Consider the following 27,470-nt stretch of genomic DNA (forward strand, 5'->3'; position numbering starts at 1 on the left):
GGAAGCTGGCACTCAACCACTGAGCCACACTGGCTTTCTTGAGTTGGCTTTTCTGTTTGTTCTGGTGGCTTGCCTGTCTGTGTTTTTTCAGGAGGCACCGGAAACCAAACCCCAGGCTTCCTATGTGGGAGTAAGGCACTCAACCACTTGAGCCACATCCACTCCCAAAAAAGTATTTTAAAAGAAACCAGACAATGTTTACAATCTGTGTGTGTACCATTACTTAGTAATAGTCTTTTCTGAAATTTCACAAGTGATATGATCAAAATTCTTTTATAAGTATATATATATTACAAACCTGTGTAACTCCAACTCTCACTTCACGATTAACAGATCCTCCAACTTTTAACATTTCTCCACCACTCTTTAGAAAACCTGATCCTCCACGTAGAAATCCTGTGGCCATGAGTTCTAAGACTTCATCTAACGTTGCTCGCTTCACATTCTGACGCATTACTGTCAGGAAGAAAAGTAAATTTATAAGCAAATATATTTCTCAAATATATTTGTTATTAATTAAATCATAGCTTTCTAATACTCCAGTTTTAAAATTCAAGTAATTCTTTTTACAGATAGTATTTTTATGGTTAAAAAAATAATAGTTGAGGGAAGTAGCTGTGGCTCAATCAGTTGGGCTCCCGTCTACCATATGGGAGGCCCTGGGTTCATGGCCCGGGGCCTCCTTGTGAAGGCAGGCTTGTCCACATGCCATGGAGAGTCGCCAGCCTGCAAGCACCGCAGTGTCTCCTGGCCCGCAAGCATCGCGGACAGCCAACTCAGCAAGGTGACACAACAAAAAGAGAGACAAGTAAAAACACAGAAGAGCGCACAGCAAATGGATACAGAGAACAAAACAACAAGCAAGCCATGGGGCGGGGGGGAGGATAAATAAAAATAAAAAATACAGACACACAGAAAGAATGCACAGCGAATGGACAGAGTGCAGACAGCAAGCAAGCTGTAAGGGGGGGGGATAAAAAAAATAATACCACATTACAGAGAATTTAGAAAACAGAGGAAGGTATGGGAAAAAAATCAAGCATAATCCCATCACCCAGACATAACTATTATTTGCATTTGGTGTGCTATTTTTCCAGGCATTGTCTTTGTGTATAAAAATTTATGTAAACATAAACATTTTCTTTGTAACAGTTTTAAGAGCATGGTGCATTTTTCAGTTGGATCTTAAAATGCCTCTGTTTTGTTTGAGGGTCTTCAAGGACTAAAATTAAAAAAAAAAAAAGGAATATATTCCTACATTCAAAAGCAACATAAAATAGTTTAGGCTAAAGAGGTCAAGATAAAGGACTTCTTTGTGGAAATATGTTACAAGTGTAGTTGTGTTTCTCCCTCTTCTCCTCTTCTTACCTCATACTAAGTTAAAGGGGCTTCAAGAGATCACTTGTTTATAAGGGTGAGACACAAAATCAGGTGCTACAACTAAGCTTGAAAATGCTTCGAAGCAAAAGACTGTGACTGAAGCTGGCACTATGGTAGAAGAGTAAAGAGAAGTAGCTGTGGTGAGGTTAAACTACATTGAGGTTAGGACATGTTTATCCTGGGCAGTGTTTTAAAAGGGATTCCCACCTAGAAGGGCTTAATGCCAGGGGCAAAGTACCCTTAAGTGAAAGAGGCTCTGAAGAGATCTAGAGCAAGAAAGGTAAGGAAAAAGGAGGTGTAGTTAGATGTTCCATGTGGGGAATTTGAAAGAGCCTTTCCTGTGCTTTACCCTGCTCTCACCTCCCGGGACTAGAAAGAAAAGAGAATACAATGGAGAAGTAGAAAAAAGTCAAACCTATTCCACACCCCTACCCACTGCACACTTTCCACCTGAACCATGCCCAAACTGGAAGAGAAGAGAAGCTTAATTTTAAATAACATTCTTGGGGAGCAGATGTGGCTCAAGTAGTTGGGTACCTGCCTCCCACATGGGCGGTCCCGGGTTTGGTTCCCTGTGTATCCCAAAGAAAAAAAAAGACAACCAGTGCAGACAATGAGCAAACAGACAAGGGAGTCATCTCAGAGGGGAAATATCTATATATACACACACACACACATATATATCCCAAAGAAAAGTCCATTGAACATATTTCCCTATGTAAAAAAGCATAAAATAAAATAAATAATATTAAATAACATTCAGAGTTTTGCCTTTTAAAGAGAACTAAAAATGTGAAATATTGAAATGAGAACCCTTTCTGTAAGGAGATGTGAGGAAGATAAATTATGGTATCTACCTACGATCTCATCTACACATAAGTCCATAGTATAAAATTGAATGGCTAGTGTGGGGTAGTCAAAACAAGAAAACAAAAACCCAAAGTGTTTGTACCCAAAGAATTTTATAAACATATTTTCCTCTATTTTTGAACCTATCATATAGTGAGCAATTTGCCATTTTACATTTTTAATGCCCACATAACACCCCACCTTATGAACGTACCATACTTATTGAACCATCCTCCATTTGCTGAACCTGTACATGTTTCCAACTTAATTCTGAGATATATACCTTTGTATATAAGTCTTCGATTGATTTAAAACTTTTTTTTTGGTAATTTTCCAGAAATGGGTCAAAAGGTACAAAATGCTAAGACTTCCGATATGTATTGTCAAACTATACTCTTAAAAGGTTATAATAAAAAAGAAAAAGAAAAAGAAAAAAGAGCCTGTAACATAAAATGGTATAGCCACTGTAGAAACAATTTGGCTGGAAAGTTAAACAAAGAATTACCGTATGACCTGGCAATTACAATTTTAGGTATTTATCCAAAAGAACTGAAAACAGGGACTCAAACACCAATATTCAGAGCAGCTTAATTTACAAGTGCCAAAAGGTGGAAGCAGCCCATGTGTCCATCAACTGATGAATGGATAAACAAAATGTAGTATATACATACAATGGAATATTATATTCTTAAACCATAAAAAGGAATGAAGTTCTGATACATGCTTCAACATGGATGAATCCTAAAGATATCAGATTGAATGAAATAAGCCAGACATAAAAGGACAAATACAGTATGATTTCACTTACATGAAATAACCTAAATACATAGAGACAAAAAATTGGTTACAGATTGGGGAGGTAAGGTGCAAGCAGGAAGTTATCACATAATGGATATAGAGTTGCTGTTTTGGGCAAAGAAAAAGTTTTGGTAATAGATGGTGGTGGTAGCACAGAATTACGAATGTAACTAATGTCACTGAATTACACACATGAAAGGGGTTAAAATGGGAAATTTTAAAAACTATAATTTTACATAAGTGCAAACTTGTTTTGAAAAAAACTTTATCAAAAATGAGAATATTTTTATATTTGCTAATCTGACAGACTGAAAAGTTTTATACCATTGTTTTGATTTTAAAAATTTTGACCATATTCACACAAAGTAGAAACTGTTAATGCATTTGTTTTTACTATTAATCTTGTATACTGAAGTGAAGAATACTGTTTGAGTTTGACCATCATAAGATATAAATATCCATTGTTGATCTTTTGAACTTCAATGGTTTTAAAGATTACACTGAAAAGTAATCTGAAAATGAGAGGCTAATGAACAAAGCAGTAAGGATCATTTACTTTTCTTATAATCAAATATAAAATACAATGCATTTGTAAAACTGAATGCAATTCTGAAGCCTAAAATGAAAAGGAAAAAATGGAAGGAGCTAAAAATTAGAAACTAAATAAATCTACGTCACATTATTCTAACAATCATGATAAAGCTAATATGTATAACACAACAAGAAGAAAGTACACCCACAGTAGATACTGCTAATGGGATCACAGCACTCATTCCCAACTGAGATGGACACAAACGAATCTTTCAACACAGCACTTTCTAGACACCTACGGATTAAAATATCATTGGGAATGCAACTGATTTGCTATTCCTGGCACAGAGCTTCATATTTTATACAGTCCTTTCACATACCATAGCAAACACAATCCTCACAAAAATTCTGTGGGGGAAGTATAAAGCATTGTGGGTATAGCATTGTGGTTATGTACATAGGCTTTGGAATTGGACAGCGGGAGTTTGAATTTCAGCTGTGACTGAATAGAATGCTTATTAGAACCCAAGTTACGTAACATCTCTAAGCCTCAATTTCCTCATTTATTAAATGGGAATAACAACAGTACTTATAACTCATAGGGCTTTTGTAAGGACTAAATAAAACAATTCTGAAATATGCTGTATGCAGTGCTGACACACAGTTAGCACTTACAAAATACTACCTACATCATTATTAACATCATCATCTAACTCACAAATTGAAATGATTATCATTAGAGATGAGGAAACCATTACTCAAAGGCATTAAGTAGGATTTCACAGCTAATAAATATGAAGGCTAGGACCTGTAACTGTAATATCTGATTCTCTTTCTACTGTGGGGGTGGGAAAAGGTTGAGACAAGAGCAAAACTAGGATCACTCAGCCTCTATCACAGTGTCCCTGAGGCATCTCTATGGAAGTGTGCAACTCTGCATGGAACTGTAAGGCACTTATATATTATCATCATAAAAATGTCTTGACTGTATCAAGGAAAATGCCATTTGGGTATTTTTATTTTATAAAAAAGTAGACAAAGATATCTAACAATTTAAATAATTTAGGGCAGCGGATGTGGCTCAAGTGATTGGGCTCCCGTCTACCATATGGGAGGTCCAGGGTTTGATTCCCAGGACCTCCTCGTGAAGGTAAGCTGGCCAGCGTGGCAAGCTGGCCTGTGGGGAGTGTTGGCCTGTGCAGCAAGCTGGCCTGAGTGGAGGGCTGGCGCAGCAAGATGATGCAACAAAAAAAGACACAGAAGAGAGACAATAAGAGACACAGCAGACCAGGGAGCTGAGGTGGCAGAAGAGATTGAGCACCTCTCTCCCACTGCGGAAGGAAGGTCCCAGGATCGGTCCTCAGTGCCACCTAAAGAGATGACAAGCAGACAGAGAAGAACGCACAGCAAACAGACACAGAGAACAGACACTGAACGGGGGGTGGGGGAGGAGGGTATTGATAAATAAATAATCTTTTTAAAAACAAATAAATAAATCATTTAAAGTGACCCGCTCATATTTAATTAATTTACAAGGAAGCATTCCACACCCATCAAACATCAGTTATACTCTAAATCAGAGTTTGGCAAACAATGGTACCTGTTGCCTGCTTTGGCATCAATGCTGTAGCCATGACTGTTCCTAAAAGTTTAGACACTGCCACTCGTACCCCATAATTTGAGTTTTCCAAAGCCTTAAAGCAGAGAGTTGCTATATTTTCCAGCTCAGCAGTCCACATAAATACAGCTTCATTCTGTAGTTCTAGTAGACACTGAAATTAAAAGCAAAAAATAAAAAGTTAAAATATATTTTAGAACTTCTGCTTCTGGATATGGAGTATTGGGAACCTGCCTTGCCCTCCCTCCTAAAACAACAAAAAAGAGGACAAAATAAATGAAATTCTTTTGAGGACCTTGAATGTCAGGCAATGATGAATAGTAATCCTTGACAGATGGGAAATAAACCAAGGTAAGCCCTACCATTGTCTCAGCTTATGGCCTTGAAAGAGTTTCCCTTACTCAGGGGGCAATGTATTATCACTAAACCCCTATATTAGAAAGAAGAAAAGCTGCCAAATCAATAACCTCAGCTTCCATCTAGCTTAGAAAACTAGATGAGGAAGAGGAAATTCAATACAAAATAAGGAAACAATAGAGATCACATTAATGAGCTAGAAAACAGAAAAATAATAAAAATGAAAGCAAAAGCTGGTTCTCTGAGATGACTGATAATTTTGATAAATTTACAGCCAAACTGATTAGCGGAAAAAAGTTACCAAAATCAGAAATAAGAGATCATATTACTACTACAGATTGAACAGACACTAAAGGATTACAAGGGAACATGATAAATAATTTTATGCCAGTAACTTTGACAACTACGATGAAATGGCCAAAATCCTTAAGACACTAGCAAACCTCATGCAAAAAAAGAGATAACCTGAATAGCCAATGACTTTTCAAAAACTGAATTTGTAATTTATAACCTTCTCAAAGAAAAGTCCAGGCCCAGGTGGTTTCACTGGTGAATTTTACCAAAAAATTTCAGGAAAAAAATACCAATTCTATACAAACTCACCTGGAAAATTGAAGAAAAGAGAAAACTTTCCAACACATCCTATAAAACTAGTGTTAGGGCTGATAATAAAATCTGACAAAGACTTACAAGACAAGAAAACTATGGACCAATATCCCTCATGAACATAGGGCAAAAAAGTTTAGTAACTCAAATCTAAAAAGGGATAATATAGCATGTATTAGTAAACTAAAACAGAAACCAAGGGATGCTTGACAAGAGATGCAGAAAAAGAATTTGACAGAGTACAAATAAGATAGGGGAAATCTGAACAAGATCAGTGGACTATGTCAATGTCAACATCCTGATTGTAATATTATACTATATTTTTGCAAGATATTCACACTGTTGAAAACTGGGTAAAGGGTACATGAGATCTCACTATATTGTTTCTTCTAATTTCATGTGAATCTATAATTACCTCAAAAGAAAAACTTTAATTTAAAATAACATAAAACATCAAATGGAATAACTGGATATCCATATGTGAAATGAACCTCCATTCATACTTTGGTCCATAGACAAAATTTAAGTCAAAATGGATCACAGGGAAGTGGATGTAGTTCAAGTGGTTAAGTGCCTGCTTCCCATGTATAATGACCTGGGTTCCATCCCTGGTACCTCCTAAAAACAAAACACACACACAAAAAACCCAACTCTCCTTGAGAAATGAATGTAGCTCAGTGGTTGAGTGCCTGCTTCCCTTATATGAGGTCCTGGGTTCAATCCTGGATACCTCCTTTGAACATCTAGAAGGAAATGAAGGAGAAAATATCTGTGTCCCTGGGTTAGGAAAATTTTCTTAAATACAACACCAAAGGCATGAATCATCTAAGAAAAATTGATGTAATGGACATCACCAAATTCCCAAACTTCCGTTCTCAGAAAGACACTACTTAAATAATGAAAAGACAAGCCACAGACGAAGAGAAAATATTTGCAAATCATATATATCTCAAAACTAAGAAACGAAACAACCCAATAAAACAATGGGCAAAAGATTTTAATAGACCCTTCATCAACAAAGACATGGATGGCAAATAAGCACATAAAAGTATGCTCACCCTTAGTCATTATGAAAATGCAATTAAAGCCACAATAATAATCTATGGCAGTTTGAAATTATTTTATGAATTCTAAAAAGTGAAAGATAATGTTTGTAAACTAATATATTCCTACAGGTATAATACCCTTTGATAGCATTAAATGCACCTGAAGGGCCTTTAATTAGATTACCCATTAAGATTGCTATGAAGCTTTTGACTGGACCACGTCAGTGAAATGTAACTCAGGTTGAGTCCCCACCCACTTTTTGGATCTGATATAAATGGACTCACAAAGACAGATGGAGGAGGAAAAAGGGAACTGCCATGCCAGGAAAAAGATTCCAGTTTTGCCCACAGTTGAGCTGTAAGGACAGAAGTCCTAAGAGACAAGCCTTATGCCAGGAAAGGACTATAGGATCGCTTAAGCACGAAGTGCCAAGAGGCTGGGTCCATGGAGGAGCTCAAGAGGGGAGTGCGCCAAGAGGGAAAGGCTGAAACTTCACAGGGATCAGCAGCCATCTTGCTTCACCACATGGCAACACACTGGGATCAACAGTAGCTGACTTTGCTGAGAAAGCATCTCTGCTGATGCCTCAATTTGGATATTTCATGGCCTTGGAACTCTAAATGTTTAGCCCAAATAAATCCCCATTATAAAAGCCAACAAATGTCTAGTACTTTGTATCAGTAGCCTTTCAGATGACTAAACATAAACCCTGGTATATTTCTATTAGAATAGCTAAAATTTAAAACACTGACTGTACCAAACATTGATGATGCTGTGGAGGAAGTAGAATTCCCATGCACTGCTACTGGGAAGGTAAAATGGTACAAACACTTTAGAAAACAGTTTGGTAGTGTCTTAAAACGCTAAACATACATCTACCATATTAGCCAATCTTTCCACTCCTAGGTATTTAGCCAAGTGAAATGAAAGCATATATTCACATAAAAACTTGTACATAAATGTTCATGGCAGCTTTTTGGATAATAGCTCAAAGTGGAAGTAACCTAAAAGCCCATAATAGGTGAAGGGATAAATAAATTATGATATATCCATACAATAAATCAGCAATAAAAAAGAATGAGCTATTGAATTTAAAAATATTTGCTAAGTAAAGGAAGCCAGTCCAGAAAAAAAATGAGTATATAACAGAGACAACCAGCAAGATGGTGGCAGAGTAAGGAGCTCCTAGAGTCAGCTCATGCTACAGGGCAGATAGCATCATCCAGAGCTATCTAAAGCACCTGTTTGGGGGATCCAGGAGACCAGAAAGGCATCCTGCAACATCCTTCAAGGAATGGAAGGAGGAGACCGTCCATCTGTAGAGAAGATTAGTAAGTAGAGCACTCCACACTAGGGAGGCTGGTGCCCATCCTCCACTGGAAAGCACGAGCTGCCTTAGAAGATATTCTACAGATGGAATTGGAAGCGCCACCTCCCAAAAACAGGGAGGAAGAGAAGATGGGCACCAACTTCAGCTACTGATTAGTAAATTCAGCGAGCTAAAGTATAATCCTAAGAACAGCTAAAGTTTGAACCTAAGTCAGAAAGAGGCCAACAGTCATTTTAACTCCGCCCTTGGCATGAGAGGAAGCCGGGCTGACTGAAAATCACAGTGATGGTAGAGACAAGTTTCTTTCACCCAGATTGGCCTGCAGCCTTACCCTAGGCTTCAGACCCACCTCTAGCAGGGAGGAAGCTGGCAGGCCCTGCACCAACCTCAGGTACATTCAGCAGGCAAAGAAGGAATAGTTGGAAATTTACCAGGGCAACTGCGGTCATTTTGGACCTGTACTGCATAGACTACTGCCCACACCTGCAGCTCCATCCTTGCCCTAGACAGGGAAGAAAAGGGCTTGAAGCTTCATCAGTCTCTCCGGGAAATTACAGTCTAGCCCTGCACGACTTGGATTGCTACCCCTGGCAAAGGAAAAAGTTGAGAGAATCTTCATCAATCCCTGGGGAAATGAGAGCAGCTTGAGCCTTCACAGCTTACAGCACCAACTATATCCTCAGCTCCTATAACACAACCATCAAGGGAAAAAGGACAAGAAAGCCCTAAACTAAACAGAAAAATTGCATTCAGAATAAATACTCAAGGGAAGTGTACTTGGCCCAGTGGTTAGGGCATCCATCTACCACATGGGAGGTCCGTGGTTCAAATCCTGGGCCTCCTTGACCCGTGTGGAGCAGGCCCACGTGCAGTGCTGATGCGCGGGAGGCGTGCCATGCCATGCAGGGGTGTCCCCGCGTAGGGGAGCCCCATGCGCAAGGAGTGCACCCCGTAAGGAGAGCTGCCCAGCGCAAAAGAAAGTTCAGCCTGCCCAGGAATGGCACCGCACACACAGAGAGCTGACACAGCAAGATGACGCAACAAAAATAGACACAGATTCCCATGCCACTGACAACAACAGAAGCAGACAAAGACAAACACGCAGCAAATAGACACAAAGAACAGACACCTGGGGCGGGAGGGGGAGGGGAGAGAAATAAATAAATAAATCTTTAAAAAAAAAAGGGAAACGGACTTGGCCCAGTGGTTAGGGCATCCGTCTACCACATGGGAGGTACGCGGTTCAAACCCCAGGCCTCCTTGACCCGTGTGGAGCTGGCCCATGCGCAGTGCTGATGCGCGCAAGGAGTGCTGCGCCCACGCAGGGGTGTCCCCGCGTAGGGGAGCCCCACGCGCAAGGAGTGCACCCGTAAGGAGAGCTGCCCAGCGCGAAAGAAAGTGCAGCCTGCCCAGGAATGGCGCCGCCCACACTTCCCGTGCTACTGACAACAGAAGCGGACAAAGAAACAGGATGCAGCAAACAGACACAGAGAACAGACAACCGGGGGAGAAGGGGAATTAAATAAATAAATAAATCTTTTAAAATAAATAAATAAATAAAATTTTTTGGGAAATAAATAAATAAATAAAAAGAATAAATACTCGAGTAAGCCAGATACGAAGACATCAACAAAAAATTACAATCCACACCAAGAAACAGGAAGCTATGGCCCAGTAAAAGGAACAAGATAAGTCTCCAGATGACATAAAGGAGTTGAGACAACTAATTATAGATGTTCAAACAAAACTCCTTAATAAATTCAATGAGATGGCTAAAGAGAGTAAGGATATTAAGACATTAGATGAGCACAAAGAAGAATCTCAAAGCATACATAGAAAAACAGCAGATCTTATGAGAATGAAAGGCACAATAAATGAAATTAAACATACACTGGAATCATATAATAGCAGATTTGAGGCGGCAGAAGAAAGGATTGGTGAGCTTGAAGAAATTGCCTCTTAAAGTGAACATACAAAAGAACAGATGAAGAGAAGAATGGAAAAAATTGAACAAGGTCTCAGGGAATGCCAAACACAGAATTCTGAGAGCAGCAAAACAAAAGCAATGCATAACATATAAGGGATACCCAATACGATTAAGTGCTGATTTCTCACCAGAAACCATGGAGGCAAAAGACAGTGGTATGATTTATTTAAGATACTACAAGAGAAAAACTTCCAGCCAAGAATCTTACATCCAGCAAGATTGTTTTTCAAAAATGAGGGCAAGTTTAGAATATTCACGGATAAACAGAAACAGAGATTTCTAACCAAGAGACCAGATTTACAGGAAATAGCAAAGAGTGTGCTACAGTCTGAAAAGACACAAGAGAGAGGCTTGGAAGAGGGTCTAGAAATGAACATTAAAGGTAACTAAGAGTGTCAAAAGAGTGGTGAAAATAAGGTATGACAGATAAAACCCAAGTATTTAAGAATAAGCTTAACCAATGTTGTAAAGTATTTATATTCAGAAAACTACAACTCATTGTTAAAAGAAATCAAAAAGGGCCTAAATAATTGGAAGAACATTCCATGCTCACCGACTAGAAGACTAAATATCATTAAGATGTCAATTCTACTCAAATTGATATAGAGATTCAAAGCAATAAAAATTCCACCAGCATTTAAAAAATAAATGAAAAGCATGATTATCAAATTTATTTGGAAGAGTAAAGGGTCCTGAATAGCCAGAAACATCTTAAAAAGGAAAAGCAAAGTTGAAGGACTCTCACCAATGGACTTTAAATCATATTACCTAGCTACAATGGTAAAATCAGCATGATACTGGCATAAAGACTGACACATAGACCAATGGAACTGAACTGATGATTCAGAAACAGACCCTCACATCTATGGCCAAGTGATTTTTGACAAGCCTGTCAAAACCACCCAGCTCAGGCAGAACAGTTCATTCAAAAAATGGTGCTAGGAGAACTGGATATACATAGTGAAAAGAAGGAAAGAGGACCCCTAGCTCACACCTTATACAAAAATTAACTCAAAATAGAACAAAAACCTAAATATGAAAGCAAGAACCGTAAAGCTTCTAGAAGAAATTGTGGGAAAATATCTTCAAGATCTTGTAGTAGGTGGCGGATTCTTAAAGAGGATAAAAGGAGGACCGAAATAGACTACTGATGTTTAATATATGTAAAAGTTTTAAATAACATTACTGTAAAAGTGTGGAAATGTATAGAGTCGATGGTAAGACATTATAGTGAGTAACAGCTGGTTTATTAATATAAATGGGAATGTAGCTGAAAAGGGTTGTCTAGGGATGTAAATGCCAATTGACAGAAAGCTAAAGAACAATCTAGGAACTGAATAACATAGTAAATCCAGAGGTGAATGAGAATTGTGGTTGATGGTACAGATGCAAGAGCATCCTTTGTAAGCTAGAGCAGATATACATCACTATTGCAGGGTAATGGGGCAATGTGGAGAAACATGGTAAAAATACAATTGGTGTGACCTGAGGACTGTGGTTAAGAGTAATAATGTAATATTCATTCATCTAAGCCAAAGATGTACTCTGTTGATAATGGGGGAGTATGGAAAAAGTGTGCCAAATGTATGCTATGGACTTGGTAATAATCTGATAATATTATCTTATAATCTGTAACAAATGTTCTACCACAGTGTGGTGTGTTGATAAAGGGGTGTTTATGGGAACTCTGCATATTTGCATGATTATTTTGCAAGTTTACAACTTCTGCCACAAAAAAATATATTTAAAAAATAATAATAGCATAAGTTGGGGGAAAAATACACCAAATGTAAGATAAGGATTATAGTAAGTAGTAAGATTTTGATGATATTCTTTCATAATTTGTAAAAAATGTCTTACAACAATGCAAGGTGTTGGTGGTGGGTTGATGTATGGGACCCCTGTATGATGTTATGCATGTTTTCTTTGTAAGTTTACAACTTTTACTATACACTTATTGTTTACATAGGTTCACTGGTAAATGATAAAAAAAAAATAATAGGGTGGGTTGGGGGTAAAATACACCAAATGTAAGATGCTTTGTTTTATAGTAGTATTTTGAGGATGCTCTTTAATCATTAGTTAAAAACGTTTTCACAAAAATGCAAGGTATTGGTGGTTGGGTGAGGTATGAGAGCCCTGTATGTTATGTATGTTTTATAAGTTCACAACTATTACTATATACTTATTGTTTATGTATGTTTATGTATGAGTGCTGTACTTCAACAAATGAAAAAGAAAAGAAATAAAAAAGTATATAACAAATGACCTCATGTATACATAATTCTAGAAATGAAATTAATTCATGGACCATATAGCTGATCAGTGGTTATCTAGAGATGGGGGAATTGGGGAAAGGAGTGGTGGGAGGGAAGGATTACAAAAGGGGCAAAGGGAAACTTTTTGAATTGAAAGAAGTTATCTTGACTATGCTGATAGTTTCATGGGTGTATACATGCCAAAACTTATCAAATAGTGTACCTTAAATATGTATAAATGTTGTATGTCGATTATACTTCAAAAAGCTGTTTATAAAAAAGAGTATATTACCTCCTAAAAATTCCATAAGCTCTGATACTATACTAGATAGCATTTACATGTATATTAATTCAGCTTATTTGTTTTATAATAATTTATGGGATAAAAATTAAGTTTGAACAGAGCTATAATTTGTTTTGAACATTGATGTAACACTTGTACATACCATTATGCCCATTTCTCAACTGAGGAGACAGAGGCTTAGAAAAATTAAGTATCTTCCCCATATCATAGTTAATAAGGGGTATGGCAAAATTTGAACCAACAACTTCAACTACAGTGTCTACACATTTAACCACTATGATATTATTACCTAATTATAAGACAGGAGAAAAATACTACCTTCCTCATACATCCTGTTCTCTCATCTGAGACAAGTAACTACCTATAACTGTAGAAAACAGATATGTGTAGAAAACACACAAGTTATGTGATTTGAGCAAATTAAGTGAATCAAAGAGCACAGAGGTATTATAGAAAATAAAGTTTCTATTCTTTTACTAAATTCACAATTTCACTTTTAAAAACAAAGCTCTTTTATATGCACATGGTTGAAAGGGGAATTGTTGGCTGGTACATGTTGCTAGAAGGAAAGAGGATAAAATGGGGGACTATATAAACTAGTGACTCCGGGGTAGCTGAGGATTGCAGTTAATAATACAAATATAAGAAAGTTCTTTCAAGAGCTATAACCGAGATATATCATTAGTACAGAGTGTTGATAGTGGTGTGGTATATGGGGTAAAAATGAACCTAAAGCATACTTCCATAAATATATTCTTGTTATCAAAGGTATGTTTTCTGGATAGAGGCCCACACAGAAACTAACAAAATATTAAACTTCCATCCTGGGGACATCCCGCTACTTTCTTAAAAAGATGGGAATTCTCTGGAATATATAAGCCTTGCCTACTAAAAGAAATCAGGCCAATATGCCAATTTCTCAGTCTTAATGATTGCACTTAGGAACCATATACCTGTAATAATGAAACTTAGCCTAATTATAATTAATGCCTAAGAGTTACCTCCTGAAAACTTCCTTGTTACTCAAATGTGGCCTGTAAATCAAACTCTGCAAATAATCTCACTATGTTATCCCTGATGTAGGACATGTCTCCCAGGGATAAGCCGCCCTGGCACCAAGGAGGGGAATTATTACCAAGCTTTAATCAGCAATGCATTTGGAAAAAGACCTTGACCAAAAGGGGAAAATATTAAATAAAACAGTTTTCATGGCTAAGGGATTTCAAAGTAAACCAGCAGGTCATTCTGGAGGTTATGTTTATGCAGGTCTCAGGAGATTATACAAAATGCCACAGTAAACAAAGCTTCAAACAAAAGTGCCCCCAAGGGCTCTCGAAATGTCCAGACACCACAGGCAAGCCACACAGCCTCATGAAATCAACACCCCCTTGGCAGGCCTGATTTGGGAATATTTGAAAATATACTCATTTATAATGCCCCTAATTATGATTTTTCTACTCCTTTTATTAAAACCTATCATTTTCAATGTACCTGTTAAATATATTTCTCAGAGAGTTAAATCTTTGGATAGTTCATATGCTGGTTGATCCCTGATCCAAGAGAGCTGTGGCCAATTCCTAATCTCCAGTTCTTTAGGATAGCCCTTGACAACTAACAAAATGACAATAATGGACAAGTCCTATTCCCAAAACAAGAAGTATCTTCAACTGCAAAGCAAAACAACTCCTTTCCTCTGTCCCATAATATTCAAGCCTCCACTCAGCCTGAAGGAGTCAAAGTGAACATCATTCCAAATCTCAAGATTGAGGAATGAACAAAAATAAGGGGGGAGGGAAGCGGACTTGGCCCAGTGGTTAGGGTGTCCGTCTACAACATGGGAGGTCTGCGGTTCAAACCCTGGGCCTCCTGACCCATGTGGAGCTGGCCCACGTGCAGTGCTGATGCGTGCAAGGAGTGCCGTGCCACTCAGGGATGTTCCCCGCGTAGGAGAGCCCCATGCGCAAGGAGTGCACCCCACCGTGAAAGAAAGTTCAGCCTGCCCAGGAATGGCGCCGCACACATGGAGAGCTGACACAACAAGATGACGCACAAGAAGAAACACAGATTCCCGTGCCACTGACAACAACAGAAGCGGACAAAGAAGAACACACAGCAAATAGACAAAGAGAACAGACAACTGGGGTGGGTGGGGGGAAGGGGAGAGAAATAAAATAAATTAATTAATTAAAAAAAAAAAAATAAGGGGGGGAGTGTTACTACGGACCAAAGCAGATTTATTGTTATTGCACTTATTATCTTGTGTTAATGAAGTAACTTCTAACATTGATATTAAAAATTAAAAGGAAATAAAAATAAAGTTATCGATGTTTTTAATCTATTCACCATTATATATTTTTTAGTACTGACTGTCTCAGAGCAAGCAGATTAAGAGCAGCATTATACAGTGGCTGAATACTAACCTTGGCAACTGCACATCTAACAGCCATTGACCTATCGGTCAACAAGGATCTGGCATTCTTGTAAATATCGCGATGAGAGGAAGCTGCCGCTCCACCCAGTCCATTTAGAACTTTCTGTAAGCTCATTAAGATTTCACTTCGTCCCTGAGACTAAAAGCATTAAAAAATCAAAACTTTAAAACTACATTGTAAAACAAATCCCAAATTTAAACAAGCATATACCCAAACCCAAATTCTCTGGTCCAAATAATCTTACCCCTAAATTTGAAACAGCAAATAATGGAAAATAAAATAAAATTAAGTATTTTAGAAATCCTCTGAAAGGTAAGAATCTTTACTACCTTCAATCAAATATCTTTCTGAGAAATGAAATTATGTTAAGTAAACATATTCCAAGGACAACAAAATTAAATTCTACATGACATATACAGATACAACATAACTGGAACATGAAGACAAATTCAGAAGTATCAATACCATACTTAAGGGTCCAAACCTTCAGATTTTGAAAAATTAAATTAAAAGTAGTTAAAAAGTAATATAAACCAATTCAAAAGAGGATTAAGAAAACATTCAACACATTTTAAAAACTTGTCATAGATCTCATAATGGAGATAAAAATGTCTAAAAAGGACATTATTAGAGCAGCTGAAAAAACTGGAATATGGATAGACTGTATGCTTTATATCAATGTTAAATATCTTGAACTTGATAATTATACTTACTGTGGTTAATAAGTGAATATCCTTGTTAGGAAATAAATATGAAAATTTTAAGTGGTAAGGAAGCATGATGTATGCAATCTATTCTCAAATATTAAGAAAACAGATGATCGATGACGGAGAAATTGGAATACTTAGAATGATACAAAAAATGTGGCAAAAGTTAGACGCTGATAAAACTGGGAGTATAGGGCAATTCCGTGTATTATTTCTGTGTTTTTGTTTTTGTTTTTGCAGCTTTCCTGTAAGTTTGAAATTATTTCGACATGAGTTTTCAAAAAAAAAAAAGCTTGTTACAGAGATGTGCCAAACTCTCACCTTCTGGTGACTATTTACAATGCTTGTTTCTATACTCTCATAGTACTTGATTCATATTTCTAACACATTTATCATGGTATATCATGATACTTATTCACATATAGATTTCTTCCACTAGATTGTAAGCTTTTTGAGGTAAAAAAAAGTCTTATTCATCTCTGTAGGTCTATGCCTGACAACCTATCTTATTTGTTTAATGAATGAACAAACAATTCCCAGAAGAGATATTGTCCAATATAACTGTAGCTTTCTTAGACTGCAAGAGTCCTGAGCTTAGTCTATTTTAGTTAATCACAAGCTAACAAGGAATTTCCAGACATAGAGACTAACTGACAGACAAAACAGAACTATTTTTCCTTGACATTGGCTAAGGCACAAAAAAAGAAATGCCAATGCAAAATTATCTGTAGGGCTTAATAAAAGTATAATCATAAATCCTATAAAATTGTATGGTGCAAAGTATAAACCATAAGGTAAATTACAGATCTTGATTAGTAGCAACGCTTCAAAATTTATCGATTGAAACAAATGCATCACACTAATGTAAAATGTTATTAATAAGGGAAAATGTACAAGAGGGAATGTTAGGATGTGTGCTCTTGCTCCCTGAGTTTGTACGTGCTCAAACACAGGAGGACCCGTTCCAGCCCTTGCTTATCACCACCTCCACAAGGCCACAGAACACTCCTTCCCCAACGGTCAGACACTTCTCTAGCATTAAACCTCATTCTGAAATAGCTAACTTGGTACTTTCCCACCCTATATCTTCTCACCACACCTATGCGCCCCTTCTGTAAACCCGCCCACTTCTCCCAGTTGAAAAGGAGCACTCCCAGTCTAGACCATTGGACTGAAGACTCACCTCAGACCCCTGCCACGCTGGCAATCTATGGCAATCTATTTAACTCCTGCCTGAATCTTCATCTGTCTCTGAGCCTCTTTAACCTGGGACCTAACATTTGGTGCCAAAACCTGGGAAGGCCTCATTGTGACAGATCAAATTCATAGTGACCCTCCACCTTGCCAATGCAGCTCCTTCATCCAACACAAGACAGAGATTCATTTTTTAGTGTGTCTTGGAACCTCTCTGGAGTATTCTGCCCCTCTTTCCAGAAACCCTAGCACTAGATCAGAGATCCTCTCCAGTATCGGAGAAACTGTTCCCCCTTACCTGACCTTCCCAGCTCCGGGGACGGCCGGTCCTGGGTTCAGTCATTGGCCTTTAACCCGTCTGTAAGTGAAAGATTCAAGGACACTTGCTTCTTTCCTTTTACACCGTCTTTCCTAAAAGGTCTCAAACTCACCCTCACCTCACCAAACATGGGAAACTCCCAATCATTACCTCTGAAAGAAACTCCCCTTGGTTATCTCCTCTGTAACCTCAAAACTTTACCCCAGATGAGAAATCAAACCAAAGCAACTCATTTTTTAACTCTACCACCATTTGGCCTCAATATAAAATAAACAACAAAGCCAACAGCCAGAACACAGCACTTTTGATATCCAAGCTTTACCCAACGTAATGGCAAATAGTCCAAGGTTCCCTACGTTCAGGCTTTCTTCTTCCTCTGCAACCACTCATTCCTTCGCCAATCTTGCCACACCTATCAAATTCTTCTTCTCCGGGACGGACCTCCCCTCCTGCGTGAAAATTCTCCCTCCAACTTCGACCGTTCCAATCATGCCACCAACCCTATGCCCCACCAGCTTCCTCTAAGCCCATCCCTTCCTACTCCCGTTCCACAACTGCTCCCCCCGAGTCCTCCTCTTTTCCCCACCCACTACCCGCTCCTGAACCCAACTCATTACTCCCAGCTCCCTAGCCCCAGTCCCTGTCCTCCCCCTCAGGGAAACTGCAGGGGCCAAAGGAATTGTCCGTGTTCACATCTCCTTTTCCCTCTCAGACCTCACCCACATCAAGAAATGTTTACGCGCCTTTCCCGCCAAGCCCACATAGGAATTCCAATACATTACTCAGTCAGAGACCTAACCTTCCAGGACGTCTATGTTATTATTTTCTCCTCCACCACTCCCAAAGAAAAAATCCAAATTTGGGCAGTGGCTACAGCCTTCACTGATACCCTTCATACCCAGAACCCTAACTGCCACCTCGCCGGCCCTATGGCCATACCCACTACAGCCCTGGACTGGGACTACCAACCAAACTCCCCAGACCTTATAAGTATATGTCACATTTCCTAACTTGCATAATCAAAGGAATGAAAAAGGCATCCCTAAAAGCAGTAAATTATGACAAAATTGAGGAAGTAACCCAAAAACCCAATGAAAATCTGGTGGCATTCATGAACAGACTAACTGAAGCCCTTTTAAAATAAACTAACCTCAATCCCAGCTCAGAAGCAGGAAACTATACCTTTTTCTCTCTCAGTTCTCCCCAAACATTAGAAAACGTGCTCACTCTCTCTCCCAGTCCGCCCCAGACATTAGAAAAAAATTACAAAAACTAGAAGACATGCCACAAAACCCTCAAAAAGACTTGATTAAAACCACCTTTAGGGTCTTTAACAATAGAGATGAAAAACTAAAACAACAAAATTTAAAACAAGAACAGGCAAAATACAGTTTAATTGCAGTCACTATCCAGGACAGCCAAAAGCAACCTTCTAACTTAATCAAGTTCCAGCAGGACCCTGCTTCAAGTGTGGTCAAGACAGACAACGGGCAAAAGTGTACTCCAATCCCAAGGCTCTGCTGGGTCTATGCCCAGTGTGTGGGGCTAAAGGACACTGGAAATTGAGTTGCCCTCAGGTCTAAGGCCAGTGAGCTCGTCCCCAAAACAAGTCCAAACCCAGAACCCGGATTGTCCCTTCCAGAATTACTGGGACTGGCCACTGAAGACCAATGCTGCCCAGGCTCAGATACCGTCTCCATCACCAAGGCTGAACTCGGGGTAACAATAGTGGTAGCAGGTAAGCCAATCTCCTTTCTAATTAGACACAGGGCCACATATTCGGTCTTACAAGAATACTCCGGACCTTTAGTCCATTCTTCAATTCTCTATTGTGGGGGTTATCGGCCAAGTGTCTAATCCCTTCCAAACCCAACCTTTAACATGCCTCTTAGAAACCATTTCCTTTACACACCCCTTCCTAATAATACCTGCCTGCCCCACTCCACTAATTGGGTGAGACCTGCCTAAAATGTCATTCCACCATCATTATTCTGATCCCTAACTCCCAAAAATCATCCCTACTCCTTATGGCCCCACAGCCAACCCCATTCCCTGATCTCCCCTCCATCCTCCTAGAACATGTAAACACTATGGTGTGGGAAACCAAATGCTCCTCCGTAGCAAGCCACACCCCAATTAAAGTAACACTCAAGAGTAATACCCCTTTTCCTAACAAACCCCAATATCATGCTCCCTCAACCCCAAGCCTTGCTAGGGTTAAAGCCCATCATTAACAAACTCCTTGCTGCTGGAATTGTGTGCCCAACTGACTCCCCCACTGATACCTCAATCCTAGCAGTTAAAAAAACAAACAACTCTTACCATTTGATCCAAGACCTCCCTTACAGACCCCAATCTTCTGGCAAGGTAGAACAAACAAATGGTTTAATCAAAACCCATCTTACCAAACTATGATCCAAACTCAGGCTACCTGGATAAATTTGCAACTTACTGCCCTCCTAAAACTCTGCTCCATACCTCATTACCCTCACCACTTAAGCCCATTTGAAATAATGTACGGACTCCCTTATGTACTGGAAACGAACCCTCCACCACCTCCCTGCTAGTAGATTATCTCCCTATTCTAAATCAAACATGACGCTTTCTACAAAAAGTAGACCACAATGCTCTACTGAAACCCATACCAGGACTTTTACCCACTAATCTATATCCCAGAAACTGGGTTTATTTTAAAACCCTCCATCTTAAACCACCCCAGACTTTGAGGTCTGGTCCATATCTAGTTCTCCTAACAACTCCAATGGCAGCAAAACTATCAGCTTTTCCCTCCTGAATTCACCTTATGAGGTTAAAACTTGCCCACAAATTAACAGAAACAAACTCCAGTCCCACCCTGCCCTCACGTTCTGACCTCATCCCAGAAGAATCAACTCCAGCACTTCTACCTACACCTGCAAACGTCACGGAAACTTCAAATTACAAATAAAAAGGCTCCCTGGTGAGATCCCCCCAACCCCTCCCCTTAATAAGCCCCCACCATAAATTCTTTAAAATTATATCCTCACATTTGCCTCCCATACCACAGTCCTTCACCATACCCCAAGTCCTAAGCTTTATCCAAGAAAACCTCATATCCTTCACCCACCCAAACCCAGTTTTTCTCCTTTGTCTTGTTAATACTCCTTTACCATAATTAAAACACTTGGTTTCACTCTACCCCTTGTTTTCCTATTACATTGCCACACCATCCCTACTTTTCCACCCCTAAATCAAGCTGCCCCAGTACAAAACCTCCTTAATGTCCAACACCTCAAACGAGCTCTAAACTTACCTTCAATCTGCTAAATAACACCAAAATTGCTGGTTATACCTCTCACTATCTTCCTCTGCATATACAGCACTACCCACATCTCTAAAAACCAGGATTAATACCTCAACATCATTAACATACTCCAAACAGAGAATATCCAAACGGTTAGAGAATATCTTCAAAGGCAGAGCCGACACCTTCTGAAGCAACTACCCTACTGCTGCCACAAATCGAGCCTCCATACTATACACAGCCTGCAAAAAAATCCTCATGAAATTTCTCCATCTTAATCCTCCTATTACAGGCCCTAGACTGCCAACAACCCCCTTCTCACACAGGCCCCTATGTATCACCTGTCCCGCACGACCAGGAGGCGATCCAGCTGGATCCCTGCCCCCCATGCTGTTCAATACCACCCTTACGGTTAACCCATCACACGAACATCTATCGCAGAGAGTGGACTCTAGCACCATTCCCAGGGCTGATGCTAAATTCCTAAGCCTAGTCCGTTTTCAGGGCTTATCCAGCTTACCGCTGATGCACACCAGGGCATTTCAATTCTGTCCAGGCCATCCCATCATCAGGGAGGGACTCTTTCTTGGCAACCTAACAAAGATGACCAAACCAAATGCCATAAACTCACCTCATTATCCAAAACTTCTTCAGAATATTACATAGACCCTTATAAACACTTCATCTTTCACAGTCCTTCCCCCAATCCCTCTACAACCCTACAACCACTAAATGGCACCACCCTGGAGGGAACCATCTATGCCTAGGAAAAAGAAACAAGGCAACAACTCCAACACCTGTTCTCCATACCTGTGTCCACCTGTCTACATGGGCAGGGAATTTTCTTTCTCTGTGGCACAGCCACCTACCTATGCCTTCCCACAAAATGGACTGGAACTTGCACTTTAGTATTCCTCTCTCCCAATGTAAACATAGCTCCAAATAACCAGAGCCTGCCAGTCTAATAAGGCACATATTAGACCAAAATGAGCTATCATTTTACTCCCTCTCATGGCCATTCTGGGAATAACAGCTGGAATAGGCACTGGAATTGGAGCACTGACTACATCCCTTACCTATTTACAAACATTATCTCAGGATCTCCAGGAAAGTCTAGATTAAATCTCCAAAAGCCTTATACAAGTACAAGATCAGGTAGACTCCCTGGCAGCAGTCACCTTACAAAACCGATAAGGCCTAGACCTCCTAACCACAGGAAAAGGCGGACTCTGCCTATTCTTCGAAGAATGCTATTTTTATGTCAACCAGTCTGGAATAGTTAGAGATGCAGCAAAAAAACTAGCTAACCGAGCCTTCAAAATTTGCCAACATTCATCAAACTCCTGCGGACAATGGATTCATAGTTCACCATGGTTCTCATGGTTAATTCCTATCCTTATCCCACTTCTAGCTCTCATTCTTCTCCTATCAGCAGGTCCATGCATCTTCTGCGCAATATCACAGTTTATTCAAACAACAGTCCAGAATGCCACCCATAATCATGAAGATAATCTTCTCCCGCTGCGGGAAATACAGAACCAGCTGCTGAATCAAAAGTCAATGCCCAAAGGGGGACAACAACGGAATCCAGAAGGAAGTAGCCAGGAGAATTTCAATGCCCCCACTCTCTCACCTTCCCCCCTTAAACTTCTTAATTTTCTCTAACTAAAGTTGGGAATGTTAGGATGTGTGCTCGTGCTCCAAGTTCGTAGGTGCTCAAACACAGGAGGCCCTGTTCTGGCCCTTGCTTATCACCATTCCCACAAGGCCACGGAACATTCCTTCCCCAATGGTTGGACACTTCTCGAACATTACGCCCTACTCTGAAATAGCTAAGTTGGTATTTTCCCACCCTATAGCTTCTCACCACACCTACGCGTCACTTCTGTAAACCTGCCCAGTTCTCCCAGCTCAAAAGGAGCACTCCTAACCTGGACGGGCCAAAGTTTCACTTCAGACCTCTGTCAGGCCGGCAATCTATTAAACTCCTGCCTGAATCTCTATTGGTCTCTGAGCCTCTTTAACCTGGAACCTAACAGGGCGGGAGTGGGGTATATGGGAATCCCCATACTTTCGGTGGAACTTCTCTGTGATCTAAAATTTCTTTAAAAATAAAGTTTATTATATGGGGAAAAAAGTATAGGTAAACACATTCTTTGTCAAGAAAAAACATTCTTTCCTTCCCCCTTATATATAAGGTAATATACATTAAAAGAAGAGACATGTAATAATTTTACATTACCTCCTTGAAGCTATATGAGTTCCACAATGAAAAAAAAAACAACAGGCAAACATATTTTTAAACTGGCATCCAACGATTGTAAAACTTACCTCTGCACTTTTCAGAGATTTCAAAAGATTATTTACTGTTTCTGGAAATGCACTGCCTAACATTCTCCCCATTTTTTCATAAAACGCTCCAACACAAGCCACTGCAGCCCTAAAAGAAATTATATTTTTGGTGGTAATTGTCCAGGTTAGCAATACAATTTCATTACATTTTTCTCATTGTCAGAAATCAATTTGTATTGTCTAAGTCATTTTTTGCTCTAAGCCTTGAATTGATTTTCAACTTTTAAAATTTTTTTCTTTATAATTGCAACAAGCAACATAAAGTTAATAAGACTATATTTTTGTTAGGAGTACAAGAAAATAAGTATATATTTGTACATAGTAAATCACACTTGTCCATTGGGAAGAGGCCTAACCTTTCCTTTAAAAAAGACTTCACAAATTATATTATACCACAATGATCCCTCTCTTCTCTCATATATAATTCTTAATGTCAACCATTCATTTTGATAAAATTATATTCTTTATTATGCTGTGATTTGACCATTTTATATATCTATATTAATCTCACCAGTGGAATTGTAAATGTGGAAAACAAGAAATACCCCTCATACATTTTATTTTGCTCACAGTACCTACCTCATAGTACACAATTAAAAGGAGGCACTTAAAAAAACACATGTAAAGTTCAACCTAAATGATGTTAATGACACATGTGACTACTGGAAAGAAGAAATGCAATAGCACACAGTTCTACACGAACAATGAAATTACCCACCATCACTCCCTCAAATAGTGAATAAGTGGATAGTTGTGAGTTTACCTTAGAGAGGCTGGAATAGGACATAGTGCTTAAAAGCATATGCTTTGGAATTTGGCAGATCTGTGCTTAAATCCTAAAACCTGCCAAGATCTGTGCTTAAATCCTAAAACCTGCCACCTAATAGCTATGTGACTTGAGCACATTACTCTGAGGCTGAGAGAGGTTAAGTAAATTTAACTCAAGATCATACAGTAATAAATAGTAGAATAAGGGAATCCATCTTCAACACTTTAACTCCACATGCCATGCTCTTCTCAAAATTTTACAGGCTAGGCAAGCGGATATGGCTCAAGAAATTGAGCTCCTGCCTACCACATGGGAGGTCCCTGGTTTGGTTCACAGAGCCTCCTAAAGAAGACTATGGATAGGCATGGCAAGATGATACAAGCAGAACAAAAAACATAATGAGACACACAACAAAGCAGGAAATGAAGGTGGCTCGAGTGACTGGGGGCCTCACTCCCACATCAGAGGTCCCAGGTTTGGTTCCCAGAGCCTCCTGAAGAAACAAGGAAGATAAGTGCAAACAATGAGGGGGTGGAGAGAAATAATTAAATCTTAAAAAAAAAAAAAAAATTTTTGCAGGCTAAAAATGAACATAAATTTCTGATCTAATGCCAGAAATTCCTAAAGAGATCCTATGCAGCCACCGGAAATACACATGAATAAATCCTACTTAACCAGAACTACAAAATTACAGGTGGATTTGCTAAGTAATGAAGAACTAAAGCATCAAAGAACAGAGGAGAGCAAACGATACCCACAGGCCAAATCCAGCTGGCTACCTACATTTATAAATCATAGTTCACAGCCATGCTCATTCATTACATACTATATATGGCTGCTTTTGCAGTACAATGGCACAGGGGAAGATGACCATATAGCTCACAAAGTCAGGAATATTTATTAGCCGGCCCTTTATAAAAAGTTTATGGACTGCTGGCCTACAACATCCATCTTTCTCTCTTCTCTCCCTAACCCTTTACCAAGTTAATTTCCATGCATCCTTCATGACCTGGCTAAAGCTTGAAGAAGCCTTCCTTGACACACACCTCACTAACCTTATTTTGTTATTATTTTCCCTCATAACACTCTTCACTATACTGCAATTGTTGATTTTCTTATCTTTCTTACAAGACACATTCTCATACCTGTTATCCTCAACATTTGCTCTAGAAACATCTGGCCTTGAACCAAACCACAAATATAGATCAAGAATAGGACTGAGGCGGCGGACTTGGCCAAGTGGTTAGGGCATCCGTCTGCCACATGGGAGGTCCGTGGTTCAAATCCCAGGCCTCCTTGACCTGTGTGGAGCTGGCCCACGTGCAGTGCTAATGCATGCAAGGAGTGCCCTGCCACACAGGGGTGTCCCCCTCATAGGGGAGCCCCATGTGCAAGGAGTGCGCCCCGTAAGGGGAGCCACCCAGCGCGAAAGAAAGTACAGCCTGCCCAGGAATGGTGCCGCACACACGGAGAGATGATGCAACAAAAAGAAACAGATTCCCATGCCGCTGACAACAACAGAAGCAGACAAAGAAGATGCAGCAAATAAACACAGAAAACAGACAACGGGGGTGGGGAGGGGGAAGGGGAGAGAAATAAATAAATAAATAAATCTTAAAAAAAAAAAAAAGAATAGGATTGAGTCCATAATCTAGCAATCAACAAACATGCAGGCCAAGAGACTCTGTCAAAATAAATACTTACAATTTTGTTGGTAAGTAGGCTGCAGTGTCATCTTTATTTCTGATAATGTCATTACATTTATCAAGTGTTTGAAAAACAGTAAAAGTATCTCCAATGCTATAAAGGGCTGCTAGATTTTTAGCTAACAGTTTCCGTGTGGGTGGTCCAGGTGAACTACTTATTAATCCAGTTAGTTGTTCAACAAGTTTTTTCTGCTTTTCCTTTACATCAGTCTGTTATTTAAAAACAAACAAAAACACATTGTTTTCTTATATACATTTTTCTTACTTTTTAGTCAATATAAAAAAATACTTAACATTTAAGGTACTCCAATAAATTAGTCTATATTATATTAAGCACAACACAAGAATTTTCAAGATAAGAAAGAATTCAGTAACAAAGGAACCAAAGATTTAATCTTTCCTAGATTAAATATTCCCCTTCATTTCTCTCCAATATCAAAAAGTTAGCTGCCAATAAAAGTGAGTACTCTGGATTGAAAAATTTTGCAGACCAACTTACTAAGAAATAAACCAGTAATCAAAAGATGTGAACTCTTTGACAAAGTCCATTTTATCTGATACTAGTATAGCTACCCTAGTTCACCTTTGTTTATTACTTACATGGTATATATTTTTCCCATGCCTTCACTTTCAGTCTACTTGTATCCTCGGATTTTTTTTCAAAGATTTATTTATATATCCCCCTCCCCCAACTGTCTGTTCCCTGTGTCCATTCACTGTGTGCCCTCTGTGTCTGCTTGTCTTCTCCCCAGGAGGCACTGGGAACTGAACCAGGGACCTCCGACATGGGAGAGAGGTGCCCAATTGCTTGAGCCACCTCCGCTCTCTCTACTTCCATATTTGAATTTAAGGTGAGTCTTGTAAACAGCATACAGTTGGGTCATAAATTTTTAGCCATTCTGCCAATCTCTGTCTTTGACTGGAGAGTTTAATCCATTTACAATTTAAAAGAAACAGATTATAGAAAGCTTTCTTCTGTCATTTTGCTATTTGGCCTTTGTAAGTCTTATACATTTTTTTGCCCCAATTATTTCATTAACGCCGACTCTCATATTTATTTGATTTTTTTGTATTGTACCATTTTGAGTACCTTCTCATTTTTTCTATGTATATTTTTCATGTATTTTCTTTGTGGTTACATGGAACTAATATTTAACAACCTACATCTCTAGAAGTCACATTTGATGCCGACTTAACTTTGATACCATATACATACACTGTCCTATACCCCATGTTCCCACCTATTTGTTGTACTTTTCACAAATTATATTTTTATACTCTATTTTCCAAACCATAGATTTATCATTACATATTACACATTTGCATTTTTGTACCAGAAGTAAAAAATGGAGCTAAATACCAAAAAATACAATAAAATAGTACTGGTATTTATAATTACCCCATGTAATTACCTTGATTTCTTCATGCCATTTCCATCTACTACCTAGGGTCTTTCCCTTTCAATCTGAAGGACTCTAACACTTAGCATTTCTTCTAGGGCTGAATTAGTGGTGACAAAATCCCTCAGCTTTTGTTTATTTGGGAATGCCGTAATCTCTCCCTCACTTTTGAAAGACATTTCCCCAGATATAAAATTCTTCGGTTGGCAATTATTTTCCTTCAGTATTTTAAATACTATACCC

The 27,470-nt window shown here is 39.0% G+C and overlaps 1 protein-coding gene across 1 annotated transcript in view; it reads right to left on the reverse strand.

Annotated features, from left to right (window-relative positions):
• HEATR5B (HEAT repeat containing 5B) overlaps positions 1–27,470 on the reverse strand; it is a 147,505-nt gene that overhangs the window by 110,284 nt on the left and 9,751 nt on the right. Inside the window, exons 3-7 of the mRNA XM_058278392.2 lie at positions 25,826–26,037; positions 23,332–23,440; positions 15,486–15,635; positions 5,159–5,330; positions 299–456 (exon numbers count right to left, since the gene is read on the reverse strand). Coding sequence (XP_058134375.1) covers positions 299–456; positions 5,159–5,330; positions 15,486–15,635; positions 23,332–23,440; positions 25,826–26,037 — 801 coding nt within the window. The remainder of the gene's footprint in view (positions 1–298; positions 457–5,158; positions 5,331–15,485; positions 15,636–23,331; positions 23,441–25,825; positions 26,038–27,470) is intronic.

Source organism: Dasypus novemcinctus, chromosome 17 (genome assembly GCF_030445035.2).
Source record: "Dasypus novemcinctus isolate mDasNov1 chromosome 17, mDasNov1.1.hap2, whole genome shotgun sequence".
NCBI lineage: Eukaryota > Metazoa > Chordata > Mammalia > Cingulata > Dasypodidae > Dasypus > Dasypus novemcinctus.